Source organism: Triticum urartu, chromosome 5A, assembly GCF_056163025.1.
Source record: "Triticum urartu cultivar PI428250 chromosome 5A, HENAU_Tu73, whole genome shotgun sequence".
Lineage (NCBI taxonomy): Eukaryota > Viridiplantae > Streptophyta > Magnoliopsida > Poales > Poaceae > Triticum > Triticum urartu.
In genome coordinates this window covers 598,263,632-598,274,986 of record NC_141877.1, presented here as the reverse complement: position 1 = coordinate 598,274,986, position 11,355 = coordinate 598,263,632, and the positions used below count along the sequence as shown (strand labels likewise).

At 49.5% G+C, this 11,355-nt stretch overlaps 3 protein-coding genes across 4 annotated transcripts; all 3 read left to right on the top strand.

Annotated features, from left to right (window-relative positions):
* The first annotated feature begins 460 nt into the window (after window positions 1-460).
* Window positions 461-5,001, top strand: LOC125527235 (folate-biopterin transporter 1, chloroplastic). Of its 2 annotated transcripts, none has more exons than XM_087521962.1 (9): window positions 461-853; window positions 1,496-1,761; window positions 1,865-1,929; window positions 2,021-2,183; window positions 2,845-2,993; window positions 3,082-3,195; window positions 3,585-3,753; window positions 3,841-3,933; window positions 4,057-5,001. In XM_087521962.1, exons 1-9 carry the CDS (start codon window positions 544-546, stop codon window positions 4,339-4,341), a joined length of 1,614 nt encoding a protein of 537 aa, XP_087378088.1. In that variant the 5' UTR covers window positions 461-543; the 3' UTR covers window positions 4,342-5,001. The 2 variants fall into 2 exon arrangements, with proteins under 2 accessions (XP_087378088.1, XP_048547738.2); XM_048691781.2 differs by having other exon boundaries at window positions 462-853; window positions 3,082-3,330.
* A 2,995-nt stretch (window positions 5,002-7,996) lies between these two features.
* On the top strand, window positions 7,997-10,155 carry LOC125527236 (E3 ubiquitin-protein ligase SINA-like 4). Its single transcript, XM_048691782.2, has 2 exons — window positions 7,997-9,116; window positions 9,220-10,155. The coding sequence occupies exons 1-2, from the start codon at window positions 8,928-8,930 to the stop codon at window positions 9,919-9,921; spliced, it is 891 nt and encodes a 296-aa protein (XP_048547739.2). The 5' UTR covers window positions 7,997-8,927; the 3' UTR covers window positions 9,922-10,155.
* On the top strand, window positions 10,126-11,084 carry LOC147973213 (uncharacterized). Its single transcript, XM_087524608.1, has 2 exons — window positions 10,126-10,139; window positions 10,244-11,084. Exons 1-2 carry the CDS (start codon window positions 10,126-10,128, stop codon window positions 11,082-11,084), a joined length of 855 nt encoding a protein of 284 aa, XP_087380734.1.
* The last annotated feature ends 271 nt before the right edge of the window (window positions 11,085-11,355 follow it).

Below are 11,355 nucleotides of genomic sequence, written 5' to 3'. Positions count from 1 at the left end.
ATCATGATTTTTTTCATGAAGACATATCTGTGGATCGTGTATTACACGCGCGCTTTCATTGTTGGGCATGAGACATATTTCAATGGCTCGGTAAAAAAAGCCCACTAATAAGATTTAAAATAGATTATTATTATTATTAATTATAATACGTGCGTTGCACGTGCACGCTTACTAGTAAAGAAAAACAAAAGAAAACGGAAAAAATACCGGGGGAAACCAATCCAATGAATGAACGCAGCGAACGCAATTGGAATCCAGCGAACGAAAAAAACAGTGAATATGTGCTGGCCCAGTGCCACAGGTGGGAGGAAATCCTTCAGCGAGACGGGACGAACACTCACGTGAAGCAGGATAAATTTCGTGCCAAGGCCCAAGACCATGACGGGCTTGAGCGGGCTCGGGCCGAGCGGCTTCGGTCCAAGAGAGAGAGAAGGTGAGACACCCCTCAAAAAAAAAGAGAGAGAAGGTGAGACTTGTGAGCTTGGCGCGGTGGAAGGAAAGGAACGGGAGGAGGGAGAGAAAGAGAGAGAGGACTCCGCAAGCATGCAGATGGCCTTCAGCAGCTTCCTGCTCACCCCGCCGTCGCCCCCGCTGCCCAGCCCCGCCGCGGCCGCCGCCTCCGCCTCCGCCTCCGCCTCCACCTCGTCCTCCTCGTACCCAGTGGCCGCGCACCGCGGCCGCCGCCCGCGGGGACCTCGCTGCCGCTGCGGCCGCTCGCCGGAGGTAACCCCCGCGACCACCACCAGCAGCGGTTCCGGCGACCGCGGCTCGTGCGATGAGGAGGACGCCTCCGCCCCGCCTCCCCTCCCCGTCGAACCCGTCGGCGGGGTCGCCTCCACGGACAGCCTAACCGGTGAGCCACGCGAGCTTAACTGACGACAGAAGTTATCTGCAAGACATTTCGCGAGTGGTTGTGCGGTTGAGGATATTTCGGGGGAGGGGGTTTGGATTGCAACAAGAGGGATAAGAAAAACCACGCGGAAGCTAGTTCTGGAGTGCCACGGCTATGAATTTCAACCGATTAGCATTGCTGAATGTTTGGGGCTTACACATGGTGACATAGATCTCATCTGATTTTCTTACATGCTGTACTCTATGCAGGAGGGACTAACTTCTTTTTTGCTCCTGCATCAAGGCAGAGTAGAGTTATCATCTGTGTGCCTTGAATTGCATTATATCGAGCCATCGAACATTTGGGGATTGTTGCTCTTTCCCTGCCTAATGGTCCTTACAATTTGTAGCATAAACTTATTAGAAGGATTGTTGCCGTGTTTCCTGGTGGGTGGCACACCGCCTTAGCATAAATGTTCATTATAACATGGTGGTCATGCTCTTAATTTCCTAATCTTGCCTGCCTACTGAGTTAGTGACTCGTGTAATTTATCATCTGAGCTGGTGTTTTTGGTTGGTACTTCTTAGACAAAGCTACTTAAATATTTAGTTTTGGACACTGTTGTGAGATGCACCATCATTCCTATTATATTACCTACTGTAGGAAGTGCGACACCAAGATATCAGGCAACTTCGACTAAAGGGGACACTAGGAATGAAGATCTTGAAAAATGGGAAAACAATCAACGCGGGACAGATGGTTTATCCAGTAGCAAGTCCAAGTCAGCTTACTCCAAAGCATTTGGGGTGGATTTGTCCCCAGATAATGTGGCTGTTGCCACTGTTTATTTTGTGCAAGGAGTTTTAGGTCTTTCAAGACTAGCTGTCAGCTTTTACTTAAAAGATGATCTTCAACTTGATCCAGCAGAGGTATGACCATCACCATCTTTACCAGATGCTCTTTTTCTGCTAACGTTTTAAGTCTTGGGCAATACCTGTTGGCACAGAGAATAATTTGGTTCCTGTTATCTAGACTGCAGTTATAACTGGTTTCTCAGCTTTGCCGTGGTTGGTCAAGCCTCTTTATGGTTTTATCAGGTATCACCGACATATCAAATCTCGTTCCTGCAGCTCTTTTATGTTGTACACACTTAAATCATGAACTATATTGTTGTGATTTACGATGCAGTGATTCCGTCCCTCTCTTTGGTTATCGAAGAAGGTCGTACCTCATTCTGTCAGGACTCCTTGGAGCAATTTCATGGAGTTTGATGGCAACAATTGTGGATGACAAGTACAGTGCAGCGCTCTCTATTATTCTTGGATCTCTTGCAGTTGCCTTCTCTGATGTTGTAAGTGAGCAGAAAAAGTATGTTCACAATATTTTATTTTTTCCTTTGAATTGATCATCAATTATGCTGGTGTAGTAGTTCTCGAAATAGGCTTTCACCCTGCTTTATAAATAAAGCAAACATCCTGCTGGTGTAGTAGTTAGTTACTCAGTTTTGTTTAATCCTTGACAGTTTGACATTCAGAAAATGATAAACCCCTTTAGGAGTACAGCTCGAATTGGTCCATAATGGGATGGTCTGATCCAATGCTTTTACTGTTTCAAGTGGAGCACAACTTGCTAGCATTTCCGTTAGGTTTGGTCATCCCCTGTAGCAGCAGTCATATGCACGTGCTATCATGACACAGCCTGATAATAGGAGGATTATGTAATTCATGATGCTCCGAATATATTTTGAACTGTTTTTTAAATCATAAGGAGCTCAACATAGATCATATATGCAATTTATTTTATGTTGATATTTGATACATTGTTCAAAGAACTCAACTCAGTATGGGCCTCACTTGTCAAAAGTTCAGAAAGAATATCTGAAATATATTCTAAAAACAGAAATATCTCCTTCTGTACCTAATGAGCTCATCTTTGTGTTTGACCCATGTCAAGATACTAGTGTTAGTACTCGTAGTTTGTTTTGTCATTAACGAGAAGTGAAAATACTGCAGGTGGTTGATTCTATGGTTGTTGAGAGAGCTCGGGGTGAGTCACAGAGCACATCTGGATCTCTCCAGTCACTGTGTTGGGGATCTTCAGCCTTTGGGGCAATTGTGAGCGCATACTTCAGTGGTTCTCTTGTGGATACTTATGGTGTAAGGTTTGCTCCTTGGCGCGAAGGAACTTTGTAAAAGCTAATGACACCTCTCATATTACACTTCACTGATCAGGTGTTTCACTAAATGCAGATTTGTCTTTGGTGTTACAGCATTTTTACCCCTGATGACATCTGCTGTTGCAGTTCTTGTAAATGAAAAGCGTTTGCCTACTGAGGAACGTTCCATCTCACTTTCAAGTTCAAGGTTGATTGAAAGCTCTAAGCAGCAGATCAGGCAGATTTGGACTGCTGTAAAGCAACCGAACATTTTCTTGCCTACTTTGTTCATATTCCTTTGGCAAGCGACACCACAGTCGGATTCTGCCATGTTTTATTTCGTGTATGTTCAACAGACTCGATTATTTGATTACTTGATTGCTATGGATTGTTCTGTTAGACCTGGCTCTATATTCTGTAAACATACTTTTGGATTCTGAAGAAAAATATGAAGTTTCTAAGATGCTAGTGTTACAAAACTCTAAATACAAAAGGGAACAGGACCGTAAGCTACTTGGTTGTACATATGTACCTTAGTATTTTGTGTGATCGTCATCTTTTTAATATGGCTGATTATGTTACTCTATTGAATTTCAGCACAAACAAGATTGGATTCACTCCAGAGTTTCTAGGGCGTGTCACACTCGTTACATCTGTTGCATCCTTGCTGGGCGTCGGAATATATAATTCGTTCCTGAAGGCAGTTCCACTAAGAAAAATCTTTCTTGTGACAACAATTTTAGGTTCTGCCCTTGGAATGACACAGGTCCTCTTCTCTGCGTACTTATTCTAGCAGTCCTACTTACTCTTTGTTGGCAAATCATGCTTAGGTCTTGTGTGTTTCCACTTCCAGGTTCTTCTTGTCACTGGGCTCAATAGGAAGCTGGGGATAAGTGATGAATGGTTCTCCATTGGGGATTCCTTGATTCTCACAGTCCTTGGTCAGGTATGGAACACTATTGCAATGATTAGTTAACTCGGGGACTACGCATTTGCATTTGCTCCTTTTCACATTTATGATTACACTCTTCTGACACAAACACCAATGATGTCCAAAATTGTTTGTTAGGCTTCGTTCATGCCCGTGTTGGTGTTGGCCGCGAGATTGTGTCCTCTGGGAGTGGAAGCGACATTGTTTGCCACACTGATGTCCATTTCCAACGCGGGAAGTGTTGCCGGCGGTCTGGTGGGCGCGGGCCTAACTCAGTTTCTAGGAGTCACCAAGGACAACTTTGAAAATCTGGCTCTGCTGATCGTCATCTGCAACCTCAGCTCTCTGCTGCCTCTGCCTCTCCTGGGTCTCCTTCCAGATGGATCACCGGATGCCGATAATGGGCAAACAAAAGTCGATTGAAATATTTTGAGCTTCTCTTAGGGATTATAGACTCAGAGAAAGTCAGATCCTGGCGTGAACTCGATCACCAGGGCGAGACGGGATGAGAACTGCAGAGATGTCAGATCCTGGCGTGAACTCGATCACCAGGGCAGACGAGATGACAACTGCAGCTAACTTTGGGCATTTGCTGGCGTGGTGCACGGTTGATTGTTGAGAAGAGCGCACCCCCAGCAGAAGGTGAAGTTCTAGATGACCGCACACCACGCTGCTCTTACCTGTAATAAAACTCCGCACCATCGCAGTCAAGATTCATGGTAATCTACATGCAAATTTGATGATGTTAGCTCGGCTGGGAAGAAGATGTGTCGTCTTGCATCACCGTTGATTCTCTGACATCTTTCTTAGGTAAATTAAACGCGGTAGATGAACGCGAAGACTGGCTGCACCAATGACTGCATGTATATACTACATTATCTCACTTTGCTATGCATGTATATACAGATATCCTTTCTTAAAGAAAGGAAACAAATGTGGAATGTGGAGCGAGTTTCGTACTGCTACATATTGCAGTCGATGCCAAAACCGACTGTGTAAGGGGTTATCCCAGGTAGCTTTTGTTGGGACGGACCGTAAAAAATATGAGCCGATTGTGAGTGTGGCACCATCGTGGGCGGTTTATGTGGACAGCTGACTGCTTTTGTCTGAAGATTGAAATATTGATGAAGGAAGCTCTTTTAGTAATGATAGGAAGTTTAACTATTACAATCTGATCAATGCACAAATGAATGAAATCGTCCAAAATCAATCCTGGAGTCTCGGCAATCTACCGGCTCCCGTGTACGACATGAGGATTGGCCTACGGGCATGCACCTTTACCTTAATTCTTCTTTCTTTCTTCCCTGATCTCTGGATCTCCACCTTTGTAATGCTTTTATCGCTGCTCTCAGCTATCTTTCAAAAAATACTGGGTTCCCGTGGACGACATCAGGATGTGCATGCGGCGGTGAGCTTTGGGGGATGAAAGGAACAATGTGCCGCCAATGACGAAACGACATTCATTGGCAACATCATGCAGCAAAATTTTCACATTCTCTACGACCTGGCCAGCGGCATCGTATCTTCCAGCTGGAGGAGTGCACCTCCCTCTAATGGAGATAAGGCTTGTAGACATGCCCCTACCAGCTAGATTTGAACGAGGCTTTGCATAAATATACAAATCATAGACATGCGTATGAGTATCGCTCCGCTGCTAGACTTAAATAAGGTTCAAGGCATAACAATGTAACAATGTAAAGTTGGCTTTGGTTTGCTCCGCTATCTCAGATACAAATTCAAAGTTTCTCTCCAGGAGATTCATGGCAAGAACCGGAGTAAGATACCAGGTGAGATTATATAGATGGAGCATGCATGCAAGCATAAATTCATGAGCGCGAGTTCCTTCACACATCTACTCTACTGTTCATCCTAATGCCATGATTAACCGGTGTTCAATCTTGTTCATGGTAAACACACGCATTGGTGAATCAGTTACACACTCATGCTTGAAGCATGATAGGCATTAGCCTGTGTAATATATATACCATGCTTAATTAACGTGTTATCTCTAGAAATGTTATAATTGGTGTGAGCATGAGCAATATATTTAGGTGGGGGAGCTCCCCCATTCCGCAGAAAGCATCTAAAACTCCCTCAAAATTTTACTCTCAACGACGATGATATATGTATAAGGTGTGCGCTATTATATGCAGTGCGCTCTCCACCCACATGCACTACTAAAATGTGTTGTCTTAAATTTATGTCACAAGGTTGCAAAACTATCATGGATCTGTTTACAGGTATGTGGTTACTGGAATATGTCGTATTAAATTTGTTTTTAATCAGATGAGAACTATTTTAAAAAGAACGATTAGCCAAATAATAAAATAGACAATAGCAAGGTAGGTGGACAAACACTATTACTAGAACACAAACAAATAAAAACACTATTTCTCTGGGGCAACATGGGCCAAGCTTGTTCTTAGAACCCGTTGTTCGATGTGGTGTGAGCCAGACTCGCTCAGTGGGCTCAGTAGGTATCCACTCCCAACTCTAACAAAGTGTGGGCTGAGTGTAAGGAGAAGATGGAACATGTTTCAGACTTCAGAGGATTGCTCGGATCCAACAAAGCCCCTAGCGAATAGCCAAAAAAAAGAGAGAGAGAATTCACTAGTTGAGGATGAGGACTACCTTACGCAAAGGTTACCTCAAAATCGACTGATGCAATGAATGTGTACCACTCGTCACCACCAAATAGTTTTGAGATGTTTTTATGAATGTTCGTTACACTGTCATGATTGAAGATCTATTATTTGAGATGTTTCTATGGATGTTCGTTATACTGTCATGATTGAAGATGAATAGATGTGAAGTTTTTATAAAAAAAACACTATGCTTGTTCATTTTGCTGTTTACCGTTGCAACTTTGGTGTCACTATTTGACAGGGACTTGAGGAGAGGAGAAGCTCTGAGAGCAACTCCAACGGGTCGACTCAAACGGACGGCGATTTCGTCCGCTTTTTGTCTGTTTGGATTGGCCAGACGGATACGGATGTCCGCTTTTGCATTTGGGTCGGCGTGTGCGTCCAACGCTGGCCTGAACCCATTTTTGACGGTGCAAAAGAAAATTGAACGCATGCATACTAAAAAGAAAAAAACAGCATTAATTAAACATTAAAGCCGGTCACGAAGGCCGACGAGAGTTCACGCGTCCACATTTGCATTTAAAAAATAATATGATAATAGCCTAAACTACGAGGCGGCGCGCTGCCCTAGGCGTCCTCGTCGTCGTCCTCCGGGTCCGTGAGGTCGATGAGCGTCCGCGCCGGCCCGGCCCAGGAGAACACCGTGTTTCAGAGCGCCGTCATGTCGGGCTGTGCCGGCGCAGGCAGTGACGACGCGGGGGGTTGTGCGGCCGCCTGTGCAGCCGCGGCCTGGCGCGTCTCCTTCTCGGCCTCGCGCTACTCCTCCTCGAGGTCGCGCTCGAGCATCTCAAGGTACTCGCCGTCGCGGCGCTCCTCGGCCACCCTGATCTTGCGCCAGTGCTCGAGGTACGCCTGCTCCCGCGCCAGCGTCGCTCCCATCCAGACCGGCGGCGCGCGTACCCACTCGCGCGCTACTCCCGTCCAGGAGTAGCGCTCGATGGGGGACGGCTCGGGCTTCGGTTCCGGCTTGATGGGGGACGGCGGGGCCACCGGCGGCACCACGCTGTCGCCCGCCGCGGAGAGGGCAAGGGCCTGCGCCATTGCTGCCTCGTACCGAGCCTCCTCTTCCGCCTCCGCCCTGCGCCGCTCGTTCTCCTCGCTCTCCCGGCAGACGGCCGCAAGGGTCTCCTGGTAGGCGTCCTCCGCCGCCTGGTCCTCCTCGCGGACGACGAGCGCCGGTGGCGGCGACCTTCGGTCGACCTCGCGCACGCCCCGTCGCCTCGCCTTCTCGTGCTCGAAGGCGAATCACCTCGCCCAGTTGGGTGAGTCGGTTGCGTAGGCGGGGTCGCTGCGCTGCTTCGGCGTCAGCAGCGCCTGCCGGCGCTGCACCTCCTCCGCGTGAGCACGAGCCGACCGCGGCGCTGCCGGCACTGGGATCCTATCTGGATTCAGATGTCAGTCGTGCGGCAGCGTCACGTTGGGATACGGCAGAGGCTGGCGGTGCTGCCAGTGCCACTCCACCTGGTGCACTGGCACGTTCACGCGCTGCCTCTGCCGGCGAGGCGCCGGCGCCAACGAAGGCGTGAGGAAAGGGGTGGCGGGGGACTTGCCCTTGGCCTTGCTGCCGCTGGCGCCGGAGAAGAGGCCTATCTCGTTGTGGTTGTGGTGGCTAGGGTTGCCGGCGACGAGGGAGCAAAAGATGGCAGATGTGGACGGCGAGTTTGGATGAGGACGGTCCCGCCGCACGGTCGGCTTAAAAAAAACGAGCGTCGTCGCTGACGCGTGGGCCCATCGTCATAAATTAAGCTGACCACATGAGCAACGGGTAGTTGGACGGCCGCCATGTGAGGACGCGACGAACCGCAAGAAGGCGCGCAAAGCGTCCGTTCGGCGTCCGCGCCGACGAATTAACGGCGCAAATTTGGGCTGCAAATGCGTCGGCGCGGACACGACATGGACGTGATTTGGATTTGGATCGGCGCGTTGGGCCACCATTTTTGTCCGCGCTGATCTAAACGGACGCAGGCGGATGAAATGGGTCGGGCTTTGGAGTTGCTCTGACTGAAGGAGCGCTGAACTCTGAACTAGTGATACAGGCATACAGCTGTGTGTCGTTCGTGTCGTCGGGCGTTTGGGTTGCACATTTTGACGACCGTCGATCAATCAATCGACCAGACATTAACATGGTTGCCTGCTTCTTTTCGGCAGCAGAGGAAGGGATGAAGTGAGTAGGACTGCTCTGTCTGGTGCGGGAACCACGTGAAGGGGTTCGACCGGTTGGGGAAAACGTCTCTCCCAGTCCCAGTCACCCTTCTTCTTCTTCTTCTTCTTCTTCTTCTTCTTCTAATTATTCTTCGAGGCTTCCAGCCGTTCACCAAAGACACCAGAGAGAGAACGCAGGGTGCTAGTTCGGCGGCTTCGGCCATGGAGCTGGAGCTGCCCAATGGCCCGGTGAAGCGAGAAATGGTTGTGCATGAAGCAGCCGTCCGAGGAGGAGGAGGAGGAGGACATGGCGGCGACATGAGGATGAGGATGGATGTTACCGTGAGGATCAACGCCGACATGTTTCACTGCCCCATCTGCTTCCGCCCCTTCAAGCCTCCCGTCTTCCAGGTCGGACCAATTATCTTTACTCAACACCCGATTAGTCAAATACAGCAGCTGCAGCTGCACGTACAGATTTTATTTCCTTCCCTCGATGAATGGATCTATGCAGTGCGAAGGCGGGCACTTGGCTTGCGGCAGCTGCGTCGTGGAGCTCCCCTGGCAACAGTGCGGCAAATGCGAGCACGGCGGCGACTTCCACGCCTGCCCCTTGCTCGACACCTTCGTCTCCTCGGCCAGCGTCCAGTGCGACCACCACGGCTGCGGGCGCTACGTCACCTACCACGAGGCCGGCCAGCACCGGAGCGCGTGCCCGCACGCGCCCTGCTCCTGCGCGCTGCCCGGCTGCGGCTTCCTCGGCCCGCCGCCGGCGCTCCTCCTTCACCTCAACGCGCTGCACTCAGTGCCCGTGCACGACGTCCCGTACAGCAAAGCGCTCCTGCTGCAGGTACAGGCGTCGCCGGAGCCGCGGCACCTTCTTCGCGGGGAGGAGGACGGCCGCGCGTTCCTCCTGGTCGCCGGCGCGCACGGCCTGGGCGCCGCGGTCACCGTGTCTGTCGTGTGCATCAGAGCGGGCGCGTCCCCGTCGCCGCGCTACTCGGTCAAGCTGTGGGCCAACGGGCCACCGCCGCCGGCCAACCGCAAGATGGACACCATCTGGGCGGACTTTGAGGCGACGAGCAGCACGTCGCCGGGCACCGTCGCCCTGGAGGAGCTGACGTCTTTCTTGACGGTACCACCGCGGTATCTACATGGGGCTGGGGCGTCCAAGGAGTTGCCTCTCCACGTTCGCATCGACAAGATCACCTCCTGATCTCTTCCACTACTCTTAATCTTCCAGTGGGCATATGCCTAAGAAGTGATGTATTTTGGTTACTTGGTTGTACTCCTTTGGTCGCAAAATTCTTGTCTTAATTTTTTTTAAATAAGAATGTATTAAGTCATATTTTAGTATTAGATACATCCTATCTAGACTAATATAACACAAGAATTTTGAGACGGAGGGAGTGCGTAATACATGTCTTGTGGCAGGTATTTTGGTTGTAATACTTTGAGATCAGACGAGGTACTTCGCTAGTTCCGACAGTGGAAGGGTAGTTTGAGGCTGTTGGATTCATTGTAAAACTTTTGGGCAGGAAAGAAACCATCCTCCACAGGTTCTGGGGCTGCTCTCACTCTCAACTTTTCTGGGATCTGCTCCGCATCAAGCACGGCGTCGCTGTGGCCGCCCCGCCTCTCCACTCCGAAACTCACACGGCGCTGGCTCGGTGGCTTCTATCTTGGTTCGCTGAAGCGGGCGATGATGAGCGGGCGGCCATGGTTCAGGCGATCTATGGTCTTTGGCTCGCGAGGAACGAGACTCGGGAGGGCAAGCGGATTGCTGCTCCGGAGGAGATCTCCGTTAGGGTTCTTCGCTGCATGCAGGACTGGCGCATGGCCCATGATACTCCTGCCCGTGTCCCGATGGACAAACCTACTCAGCGCTGGGAGGCCCCGGATGCTGGTTGGTTCAAGGTCAATTCTGACGGGGCCCTAGCCAGAGGAGGTGCCAAGGGTGGCGGTGGTGCTATTATCAGAGATCATAACGCGGGGTTTGTGGCGGGAGCATGCTATTTCTTCCCTGACATCTCTGACCCGGAGGCTGCTGAGATTATGGCTAGTTTGGAGGCGGTGGACTTGGCGAGGGATCTTCATGTTCAGCGCATCCATCTCGAACTTGACAGTCAGGGCATCGTTGGCATGATCAACAGCCCCAACAAGAACATGTCTCTGGTTGGGCCCTGGATCGAAGAGCTCAAAACTCGCCTTCGTGGTTTTTTAGACTCCAGAGTTACCTGGGTTAGGCGCACGGCTAATATGCCTGCCCACAAACTTGCTAAGTTAGGTGTTGGTGACGAGAGGTGCTATGTGTGGCTTGAGGTTCCTCCAAGTTGTATTCTGGATGCTGTCTCGGATGACATTCCGAGCTTAGTTTAATTATATTCGTGTTTTCCCTCAAAAAAAACTTTTGGGTAACTAGTGAACGTAAATGCGATGGAAAGTATATTATAACTAGTAGAATGCCCATGCGTTGCCACGGGCTATTAATTTTTCTTATTGCGTCTATGAATACATTGCAAATCAAATTCTGCATGTATATATTTTGTCTGATTGCGCATATAATGTATCTTATATTCCGCATGTATAAAAAAGATAGCCTACAACAATTACAAAATAATTGAAATCCACATCACCTGCAATGTACAAT

Bases quoted from the DNA above. Each gene is read 5' to 3' on its own strand.
- LOC125527235 (XM_048691781.2), top strand. From the start codon at position 544: ATGCAGATGGCCTTCAGCAGCTTCCTGCTCACCCCGCCGTCGCCCCCG. The intron at 3,331-3,584 runs GTATGTTCAACA...ATTGAATTTCAG, and splicing joins TCTGCCATGTTTTATTTCGT to CACAAACAAGATTGGATTCA. The intron at 3,934-4,056 runs GTATGGAACACT...ATTGTTTGTTAG, and splicing joins TTCTCACAGTCCTTGGTCAG to GCTTCGTTCATGCCCGTGTT.
- LOC125527236 (XM_048691782.2), top strand. From the start codon at position 8,928: ATGGAGCTGGAGCTGCCCAATGGCCCGGTGAAGCGAGAAATGGTTGTG. The intron at 9,117-9,219 runs GTCGGACCAATT...GGATCTATGCAG, and splicing joins TCAAGCCTCCCGTCTTCCAG to TGCGAAGGCGGGCACTTGGC.